The sequence below is a fragment of the Anabrus simplex genome, chromosome 2 (assembly GCF_040414725.1).
Source record: "Anabrus simplex isolate iqAnaSimp1 chromosome 2, ASM4041472v1, whole genome shotgun sequence".
Lineage (NCBI taxonomy): Eukaryota > Metazoa > Arthropoda > Insecta > Orthoptera > Tettigoniidae > Anabrus > Anabrus simplex.
Genome location: NC_090266.1, coordinates 387741594 through 387753637, shown reverse-complemented (window position 1 = coordinate 387753637; position 12044 = coordinate 387741594). Strand labels below are relative to the sequence as shown.

Here is a 12044-nt window from a genome sequence, read left to right as displayed (position 1 = left end):
TTTTATTTTTTATTTTTTAAACAATTTAAAAGATGTTCATCAGATGAGTTTCGTCAATAAAATGTTAGACTTAGATAGATTTTAGACAAAAAGTTTTAACTTAGACATAATTTTATTGTTATATGACTTGTAAAATATTATAAGATTTGTCAATTAGTTTTATAGGAATAATCTTTATCCAAAAGAATTGTTTCATGATCTTATACAACCTTAAGTGAATAATAGTTGGCTGATAATGCTCATGAAAAAGGAGCGAAACATGTACCATATAAACATCTTAATAAATATGAATGTTTGTACTACGTTTTTATTGTATTGAATAGGTGGTAATTAACAAAATTATAAGAATTTGTATCACAAGTAGATCTTCAATACGGACAAAAAAAAGATGAAATTTATAACCTGCAAAATAAGTGGTATGTTCCGAGCTGTCAGTGGAGAGATGGCGTGTGAGGACATCAGTAGACGATTAATTTTGAATGGTGCCTTTAAAAGTAGGAAAGATCACAATATGAAGATAAAGTTGGAATTCAAGAGGACAAATTGGGGCAAATATTCGTTTATAGGAAGGGGAGTTAGGGATTTGAATAACTTACCAAGGGAAATGTTCAATAATTTTCCAATTTCTTTGCGATCATTTAAGAAAAGGCTAGGAAAACAACAGATAGGGAATGTGCCACCTGGGCGACTGCCCTAAATGCAGATCAGTAGTGATTGATTGATTTTTAGATCAATTTATAAATCCTTCCTAGAACTTAAGTGAGATTAATGAAAGAAGAAACGTCTTATTAGACACTTTTGTTCCGATCACATGTAAACAAAACCCTAATACACTCCACCAACGCAGAAGACTAGTGACCCCTCCCTCAAACCTTGCCCCTCCCAACTCCATATATCTCCCGCTTTCCCTACATGCCCCGCCACTCAATACAGCACGAACTCGCACAAACACTACCAACAGCAGATAACCCATTGTCACACGCAGGAAGGCTAAGCACACGTCAGTCCAAAGCCAAATAACGTTGAATGTAAGTTTCTCTCATTTTTAAAGACATCACCACTTACACACGCAATTTACTCAAACAGCTAAAATCACGTTTCCTTGCTTGCAGGCCAAAATCAAGGACGATTGACGATACTCTATTAATTCTAGAATCTGCTGGATTTATGAAATCTCCTTTCACATTCTGATGCTTTTATCATCAAGAAATATTGCAAGATTCTTTTTATTTCACACTAAGAAGAATAAACTACTAAGTTTATTGCAACATTATATACAAGACAAGAGAACATACTCTTGATATTTTCTGTCATTTTACCACATTGTATAACTTCGTAATGCACTATGTTTTCATGTACCACAAAATACGAACGTTTAGGATTTTCAATCCTAGATTGAACTACATACTCGCAACATATCAGCTATAGACAATAGTAGTTACTAATTTAAAAAAAAAAATTCTATTGCAAAAGGCTGAACATAACATTTTTCGATCGCACCATTTCAAGAGAGATTAATTTGTATTAACAAGCTCAATGATCTTCGCACAGCGTTTTTAAAGATTTTAACTAAACATAAAATCAAATTTCAGCACTTGTGCCTTTGTAAAATTTTAAAGCTGAAAACATTTTTTCATTGAAGATGACCCACAAATAGGGTTGAAACATGTATGAATGTTATGGCTTGACCATTTAATTCCATCAAGAAGGTGTGAGTATGTATTGCGTAGGAGGATGAATAAACACGTATATTGTTATAAACCAGAAACTTTTATGCCTTCTCCTTTACATCCTTACTACAACTACAGTACTTCAGGCACACCTTCTACTCCAGGCACGTTTTCTACTCCAATCACTGCTTCATCGTCTAAAATGTCGGCCCACTTCGATGATTGGAGTGAAGATGAAAATAGTGAGGATGATGATCAGGTGCCTGACCCTCAGAGCAGAAAACTTAATTGGAAAAAGTAGAACCTGAATCCGAAGAAACGTAATTTCTACGCAGCTAATTCTGAATTGAGTATCATAACTCTTCGTTGTGAGGAGAATGATAAGTACTAAAATATAGTCGTAATCATTTCACCAAATATGCATTACAAATAAAATAGAATAATTTTAAACTCTGCCTGTCCTCTCCTCACATCATGAGCTGACTGCGGACTGGAGAGCGGAGCGTGATGAGTATCCCATACAGCCGGCTCGGTGACCACCCGTTGCTCGTGTCCAGAGGGTCACGCCACCATACTCGCTATGCCGGAGTGAAAGGGTGAAATACTCTCACAACCATATGGGAGATCTATAACCTTTATTTACAACCTTGTTTATGTAATTACCCTAACGAAGATCTTTCCTTCTGTTAAAATGTAAGTACCTATAGTGATCCCCGTTAAGTACCTTCATCCAATCAACACAGTAATTAAAACTGAGAGGTCTTTTCCTTTTGCTCTTACTTTCAACCTAACTTTTCATCCCAGTTACCATCATACTATTATCTGGTATCTATCTCGCTATATTGTTGAGGTCCTTTTGCGGTTCATAATCCTGTAACTTGCTTATTACTCCATTACTGAAAAAAAAAAAAAAAAACATATGGTAACATAATTATACTTGAAAAGAAACAACTTAATTAAAATAGAATGACATGTTTTGATCTTGAAAGGACATAATCAGATTTCATCAAATCACTCTGATTATTTTTAGAAAAGTATAAACATTTATGTTTATTTCGGTTTAAATACTTGTAAAGTTGAAATCTGGAACTTACCTTAATGATGTCCTGTTTTCTCTCCACTCTAGCATAGAATGCTAGGTGTTATAAAACCATCGCTCTCTCATTGGCACGAGTCTGGCTGGCTATTGATTCCGTTGACCTTCCTCTATGCCATGCCTTCCCCCGCTCTGCCTGGGTCAATGACATACCTAAAAGTAAAATTCCTTCAAGTAAATTTCTTTCAAGAACAAAACATTCCATTCTTTTTTTTTTTTAATGCTATTTGTTCGGGGCATCGACCTATGGAGATATTTTGCCCCTACTTGCACCATATGATACGAACCTGCTTGTAATTGGAATTGCAGAAGTGTAGTGTGTTAAATGTGAGGAAAGGAACGTAAAGGGCGACACAGACACACAGTCCCCAGGCCAGGGATATTAATCATTAATCCATTCTTTTTTAATTAAGCTGTTTCTTTTGCAGGTGTGATACTGTTATATGTTTTATTTTTCAGGTAGTTTATAGATTTATTACCCAAACTTAGTTTTGGCAGACTGAAGAACATAACAGTTAAGAAAGGAAATGTATACAGTATATCATCATCTGTAAAAATCGTTATCTGTGATTCATTTCTTTACTCATAACTATTTTATATACTGTAGGTATGTAAGAAAATATAGAGGTCCAATAATACTGCCTGGCGAGAAACCTCTTAATCGCTACATGGATCAGATCATACTTCACCAACTCTAATTCTCTGAGGTCAATTTCTAGAAATTTAGCCACTCATTCAACCACTCTTTTGTCTAGTCCAGCAGCCCTCAATTTTGACAGCAGTCTCCCATGATCTAGCCTATCAAAAGCCTTAGGTAAGTCAATAGTGACATAGTCCATTTGACCATTTCTTAAGCGTAGTGTCTACAACCACTTTTTGCTTTTTATTAAGAAACTCATAGATTGACAACAAATTAATTTTGTGTTTCTTTTTCAGGGCATTAATCCGGGCTTTGGCCATGCTGAGATTAATTTCATTTCAAACTTATTTCCTGTCATAATTTGTAATTCACATTTTTTTGGAAGAATATGTTGTTTCACATGATGTAATTCAGTTGAGTTTTCTGTGTGAGAGGGACAGGTTTCAATATGTTTGTGATTTTCCTCACCTTTTAAATTATTTTACAGAGTTGCCTGACATGCTTTTATCTTCAGTCTTCTTTTGGAACTTCATGTTGTACCATTGATCGTTTGCGAGGCTTCTTTGGAACTGACAATATTTTGGCATGTTAGGGAATGTATGAGAAACTGCTCCTGGTTTTAGTTTCCAATGCATGCTGAGTATTTCCACCTTTTCACTTTCTGCTGTAAAAGAGTCTGTTTTAATAATCAACTTTTCACTGAACTGTAAATCACAAACTGTTCCTTTATTTGAAGTTGCCTCTCTTTTGGTGCAGTTACCTTAGCACACTTTTTAAACTTATCCTTGTTCTTAGGTGTTCTGAACAAGCATCTGTTATTAGCTTTTCCATCATATCTCAATCTGCAGCCTGGGAAAAATATTGCATTGGCATATCTGTTCTGTACAGAAATGAAACTAGTTCCTTAAAATGAACAGTCCTAACTTCTTCTCACAATTTAGAGTACCAAGCTTTTACATGCTTACAGCAAACATTCTAATTGAATACTCACATCCATAAATAAGAGAAATAACTCCGAAAGACATAAACTGCAGTCCTGCGATAAATCATCACTGCATCACTTCACTTCAAGATCAATGAAGAGTGACGTTTATCTGAATAGAAGTCATTACACTTCTTCTTCTTCTTCTAGCTAATATGTTGGCGATATATCCCAATAATCAAATTGAAATAATAGTTTGTGCTTGTAATATAGTTTAACCCACGATCACTCTCACAGTTAGAAAGATCTAATAATTGTATCTTTCTGGGATTAACTGCGGTATTTATGGTAACACCTCCTTGATGTTTTAGATATGATTTCTTCGACCTCTATGTCAGCATATGTTATTGGTTCAAGACCTGGCAGGAAATCGTTTGGCTGTCAACAGGCAAATTTCTGAACACCCACTTGGCTTGTTAGACAAAATCTACCATGGAAGCGATGGTATCAGGTTCCACTTGCACTGCTAAGATTGCAACAGTCACAGTTTGGTGTCAGTTGAAGTTAGTTTGTGCTATGATGTGCTGTGTTCACTCAATTTCAAGTTAGATTTTCCTTATGAATGTGATACAAATTTGTTTACCAGTATGCTTTTGTTGTGTTGGCTGCAGCCTCCGATCTGTGTTGTGTGTGATAGGTAAGTCCACATAATTTTATGTCAAATGATGTGTTGCTTCCATCCTTACATAATAATGATGATGATTATGGTGTGTATGTATTGACTGCCTTGTTCGAGGACCACCCATAGGGGAGAGGGATCACAAATCAGACATTTGGGGGTGTAACCCCCCCCACCCCCTACCCCCAACCCCCTGATGGTGAGTTTAAGCAGTAATATAGCGATGCTCTTCTCTCCTATGTTACTGAGTTACATCAGAAGAAACTTAGCATGGTTAGAAGGAGATGCCTAGGGCAGTTATTCAGTTAATGTATTAACATTTATTATTCAGTTCATATGCCCCATATAGTACATCTAGGAATGCTCCACATATTTGCCCATCTAACTTAAACAGAAATAATTCTCATCAGAGTATGATAAATAAAATCTATCATGGGAGGACAAAAATATTTGAGAGTTATTGCGGATTAATAAAATTACATTTGTAAGCAGAGTATGATAGATAAAGATTATATGTTAATTTATTGGGATATGTTTTGGTGTACATTATTGTTATCAAGTTCTTTTTTTGTCCATTGGAAGACAATGATAAAACTCTGACTGTAGTTCTAGGTATGCCATTAAATCTGTTGATCAAGACATTTCAGATATCTAAGATGAAATTATAAAAGAATTTGATTGTGTAAAGTCCACCTGTTCAATAGCTTTTTAAACAACTACGAGAGCGTTGTTTTTTTTTTTTCAACCTCCGGAGGGTCATAAATGAAAGACAAGTGTACGTATCCAAATGAATTTATTACCAAATGTTAGGTACATGGATGCTAGTTGCTTTACGTCGCACCGACACAAATAGGTCTTATGGGGATGATGGGATGGGAAAGGGCTAGGAGTTGGAAGCGGCCGTGGCCTTAATTAAGGTACAGCCCCAGCATTTGCCTGGTGTGAAAATGGGAAACCACGGAAAACCATTTTCAGGGCTGCCGACAGTGGGGTTCAAACCTACTATCTCCCGAATACTGGATACTGGCCGCAATTAAGCGACTGCAGCTATCGAGCTCGGTAAATGTTAGGTACAAATGTGGTTACTTTTCAACACAATCACCATGAGGGTTGAGGCATTTGTCATACCTGTGGACAAGCTTGCGATCCCCTCTGCACAGTATGTTGCCGCCAGTGAGTTTAGATAGGCCCGAACATTGGTTTGAAGATCTTCATCCTCCTGGAACCTCTGCCCTCCCAGCCACTTTTTTTCATTCCCGGGAAGAGGTGGAAGTCACTCGGCGCTAAATTGGGACTGTACTGTGGGTGATCAAAAATGTCCCACCGAAATTCCTTCTGCAGAAGTTGTTGGGTGACACGAACACTGTGAGGGCATGCGTTGTCATGAATGAAGAGGATTCCAGACGTCAGCATGCCTCGTCATTTGTTCTGTATGACCCTGCACAGTTGTCGTAAAGTCTGGCAATAAACAGCTGCATTGATCATAGTTCCAAGAACTCAACAAGCAACACACCTTTTTAGTCCCAAAAGACTGTAGCCATCATCTTCCATTCGTTGAAGGTTTGCTTAAACTTCTTCGGTTTGTTTGGTGAGTGCGTGTGCATCCATTGATGTGATTGTTGTTTTGTTTCGGTGGTGACGTACGAAACCCAAGTCTCATCGCCAGTCACAATTTTCTTCAACACATCGCCACCTTCAGCCTCGTAACGGGTAAGAAACGTCAACGCTGCTGCCATCTGGCGACTTTTGTGGTCATCAGACATCTTCGGAACCCATCGGGCGCACAATTTCCTGTAGCGCAGGTGTTCTGTTAGGATCTCGTAAACAGATGACCTTGAAACTGCAGGAAATTTCTCACACAACTCGCTTACGGTAAACCTTCGGTTCTTGCGAACCTCTTGGTCAATTTTGTGAACAATGTCATCTGTAGTGACAGACTTGTGTCCTTGCCCCCTTTCATCGTGAGCATCGGTCTGGCCTTCTTTGAACTTCCTGCACCATTCACGCACAACACCATCACTCATAAAGTTTGGACCGTATACTCGACTCATTCGTCGATGAATGTCAGCTGCACTATTCCCTTCTGCTTGAAGGAAACGTATCACATTACACACCTCACATTTGGCAGGAGCGTCAATAGTAGCGGCCATGTTTCCGTGCCAGTACCTCGGCTCACACTGGTGTGAGGAAGTTGGCTGTGACCACGGTAGAGGGGAGGACTTGCGCAGTCACCTTCCATGCACGAACAGTTCCCACAGCTTGTGTGGTTCTTTACCTGCGTGATCAGAGGTTAAAAAAAAAAACAACGCCTTCATATGTAGCTTTTTAAAAAGACAATTTATTAAATGGCAAACATGTATTAAACAGGTTTACTTTACACAATCAAATTCTTTTAGAATTTCATCTTGGATATTTAAAATCAACACAGAACCGAATGAAATTCATTACTTTTAAGACGTTTCAGATACGTGAGATTTTTCTTACTGTGGGGATGAAGCACCATCCTAAGAAGTTCACACTGAAGTCTTGAGTTCAGTCTGCCCTGTGCTTGCGAGATACATTCTATGAAAGTAGTAGTGAATTAAAGTTGACATGTTTGTCTTAGGGCTGTATCTTTTATCATATGTTGTAATAACTGTAGCTTAGCCATTAGTAACAGATTGGTGGAATATATTTAATAACCCAGATGACTTTCTAGGCATACTGTTGTACGCATGTAAAAAAATAATTACATTTTAAAATTGCTGATTACACTAGCCAACATGATTTTGCGGTAAAATAGAAAATATGTAATTCTTATGGAAATCGCTGCCCTGATTCCGAAAATGATGCTATTTTTTCCTATCATGTCTAGTTTTGACGCAATTCGGTGTTTTAGTATCTGCATGAATTCGTAAGATATAATGTTGAGAGATGTTCTCGCACAACTTTTTTTAGAATACAGTTATGTGATTCGATTTGTTATTGTTTGCATTGCAATCTGACAATGAAGAAATAGATTTCGAGCCACATCAATATGACACACCTTCAAACAAATTCACGCAATCTGAATTAAATGATCAGATAAGGGGCTTAGAGCTAACCAAAGAAAAATGTGAATTATTTGGTTCAAGATTGTGTGAAAAGAATATGTTGGCACACGGTGTTACATTTTCCTGGTACCGAAATCGTGACAAAGAAATCTGAAAGTATTACACTCAAGAAGATGAACTTGTATTTTGTATGGATGTTTCAAATTTTCTACATTAATTGGGAGAGAAAGAGTATGATCCTATTAACTGGCATTTTTTAAATTGACTCTTCCAAAAGAAGTTTAAAGGCTATTTTGCTTTATAATACAAATGTTCTGGCATCCGTACCCCTTGCACACTCCATAAAAATGTCCGAAACATACGAGACCTTAAAGCTGGTGCTTGAAAATATTAAATATCATGAGCATAGGTGGCAAATTTGCGGTGATTTGAAGATCATTGGATTGTTGCTGGGACAACAAAAAGGCTATACAAAATTTCCCAGTTTCCTATGCAAATGGGTTAGCAGGACACGGGATAAACATTGGGATATGGTGAACTGGCCAGAAAGGAAACAACTACAACCAGGATCCAAAAATATCTTGAATGTAAGTCTTATTGACCATGAAAAAATTCTACTTCCACCCTTGTACATCAAATTAGAGTTGATGAAAGAGTATGTCAAGGCATTAGATAAAAGTAGCCTATGCTTCCAATATTTATCCTCTAAATTTCCCTCATTATCAGATGAAAAAATCAAAGAAGGTGTATTTGATGGACCACAGATTCGTAAACTGGTGAAGGATAAAAATTTCACAGATACAATGACCAAAATTGAGAAAGAGGCATGGAACGCATTCAAAGATGTAGTGACTAAATTCCTTGGCAACATTAAGGACTCTCAATACATTGTAAGGAAAATGTTGGTAAAGTTTAAGGAACTCGGTTGTAATGTGAGCCTTAAGCTTCATTTCTTAGCTTCGCATCTGGATTATTTCCTTCCAAATTTAGAAGCTGTTAGTGAAGAACAAGGTGAAAGGTTTCATCAGGGTCTCAGAGATGCAGAACGACGCTGTCAGGGACGTTGGGATGTGAATATGATAGCCAATTACTGTTGGTTGATTGCACGAGACTACCCTTCTAGAGATCGTTCAAGAACTTCAAAAACCCGGAAATTCCACGGAAAACAGAAAAAGACGGAGGTGTGAATAATGTAACCTGCACATAATGTAAGTAAGAAAACTACGTATGTTTAACCGTGTAATTTTTATTCAAGGTACGGTTATATTAATTTAAAAGCAACTGTACAGCCAAAACTAAATAGGCGCTTTATGCTTCAGTTTCACGAATTTCAGTATACATTAAAAATACAATACAAACCATCTACTTGCTTACAAAGCAGCATTTATGTGTATTTAATGCATGCAAAATATGATTACATTTTGCAAGCTGAAATTTACATTAATATATCAAATTTAATCAATACTAAGTATCAACAATTTTACATAAGAACAAAATAACATTTTTAAAATTGCCACTAAACCAGACGTGATACGCCAAAACTAATTTTTTTTCTCGAATTCTGCGTTAAGAAATACATAAAACCCACCTATTTTCGTTTTTACCGCACAAAAAGTTTTTTTTTTTTTTTTGCAGGCTAGTGTTTCATTATTCACATCTGTACTTCTTGATTATAGAACTATTTCATTGTTTTCAAAGTTTTATGAGAACTTGTGTTTTAGTGTCTGTGTGCTATAATCATTGTTAATCTTCTCCACAGAGCACTTGATCCAAATGGCCCAATCACGAAGAAGTCTAAAGACTGAACATAAAAAGGAAGTAGATCGTATAAAACGGAAGTTTGGTTTAGTACAAGGACGCCCTAATTTTCCAGAAAAGCAAACATCAAACTATGAAGATCGCGCTCAGATACGGAGGGAAACCGTAGGATCACAACACCACTCTGAGAAGACAGCATCGTCATCCGTATATGAGTAAGTATTGGAATGTCCATAACCTTTCCATACATTGTTGCAAAAGTTAGTCATAATTGATGAAATAATATGCAATAATTGATGTGTGGAAAGCACATGGTCAAAATGATGAGAATGGTTTTAAAAGGAGGATTGGCCACTTCCCTGGTTTAATGTTTACTTCGAAAGGCTACTGGGAGATCCTGGATCTGATTCCTAACTCTGGCAGAAATATACTGTTTTGGCATGGGATTGCTCAACTTTGTGATGAAAATTTTGAAACTGCCTTTTCTTGTGGCAATGGGTGGAGCAGAAGGGAACTGCCTCCTTCACTACACCTTAAATGTTATTCCTTACAGAGAATGAATAGAATTAAGTAATTTGATAGATATATTCAGTGTGCCAATTTGTAATCCTGTTCCTCGCCAGGGTAGTCGTCTGTTACGTCCGTCCGGCTTATCGTTCCTTGTTTCCTTGAAAGGGAGTTAAGATCCATCACCAACTTGCTAGACCTGTCGTGACTTCACCAGAACCCCATTTGCCGTCATTTTTTTCAGGATTCCTGTAGGGCCTTCACAGCTACTGTAGCGGTCTCGGGGCCCACACAGTCCCCACTGTAGTTCACCCCCACAGGCTATTCCCTACTTGATGACATTGCCCATCTCCCACGACGTGCACGAAGGGTTGGACTTGTGGGAAACTTAGATGGTATGGACACATGAAGTGAATGACAGAGGAAAGGATACCGAGGAGGATGCACGAAATGGAGATAACAGGTAAACAACCAAGAGGCAGGTGGATAAAAGGAGTGAAAGACTGTGTACAGAGAAGAGGAGAGGACTGGGCAAGAATGACTAGGGAGAAGTGGTGGGAAGACTGGAGGAGATGGAGAGGCTTATGTTCCAAGCAGACCTGGCCAACAGCTGGAATCTGCAGATGATGATGATGATGATGATGATGATGATAATGATTTTATATATATATATATATTTACCATATATTGTAATAGGAATTGAAATATGTCTGAGAAGTGGTATTATCGATGCAGAAATTTTCTCACGGAATTGGAGTGTTTACAAGTTAAAAGCTCTCCTCCATCCTTACATAATGATGATGATGATGATGATTATTATTATTGTGACCAGGGGTGTACCCGGAAAATAATTTTGGAGGGTGGGGAATGTATGTATAGACAGTTTTGTTCCAGGACCACCCATAAGGGGAAGGGATGGAGGCATTTGGGGGGTATACCCCCAAATCCCCCACTGTCTATGCCCCTGATAGTAAAAATAAGCAGTAATATAGCAATGCTTTTTTCATATGTCTCCGACTTATGTCGGAAGAAACTTAAATTAGTGGGTGCCGGGAAATCTAAAAATAAATGTGTTAAAAAGGAATGTTGTAAAAGTAAGACTATTATGCAATACCTTATGTCTGATAAGCGGGGAATGGCAAAATTAAAAAAAAAATTAATTATGATCGATGGAAAATAATGGTAAATAAAAATGTGAACAGCCTACGGGGTGGTGTTTATCATACAGACAGGTTAGGAATGATAGGAGGGGAGTATTTATACTGGCGAAAGAAGAATTTTTAAGCTACAAAGAAGTTAAGGATGATTAACATGAAATTCTAGGTGTAAGATATTATGTTATTGTATAGGCTTTTGGGCTTGTGCCGTGTCAAGAACATAAGGTGAAATTCTTAACGTTTCACAGGAAAAAACCCGCCTGCCGGGCTGAGTGGCTCAGACGGTTGAGGCACTGGCCTTCCGACCCCAACTTGGCAGGTTCGATCCTGGCTCAGTCCGGTGGTATTTGAAGGTGCTCAAATATGACAGTCTCATGTCGGTAGATTTACTGGCCTGTAAAAGAACTCCTGTGTGACTAAATTCCGGCACCTCGGCGTCTCCGAAAGACCGTAAAAGTAGTTAGTGGGATGTAAAGCAAATAGCATTATTATAAAAAACTGCCTCCGTATGTAGCTTTTTAAACAGACAATTTATTAAATGCAAACATGTATTAAACAGGTGTACTTTACACAGTCAAATTCT

At 37.6% G+C, this 12044-nt stretch overlaps 1 protein-coding gene across 2 annotated transcripts in view; it reads left to right on the top strand.

Annotated features, from left to right (window-relative positions):
* The window catches only part of LOC136864160 (angiogenic factor with G patch and FHA domains 1), a 663154-nt gene that overhangs the window by 255302 nt on the left and 395808 nt on the right, over window positions 1-12044 (top strand). For both annotated transcript variants that reach the window (XM_067140807.2, XM_067140808.2), the window contains exon 7: window positions 9799-10012. In XM_067140807.2, the coding sequence (XP_066996908.2) occupies window positions 9799-10012 (214 nt within the window). The remainder of the gene's footprint in view (window positions 1-9798; window positions 10013-12044) is intronic.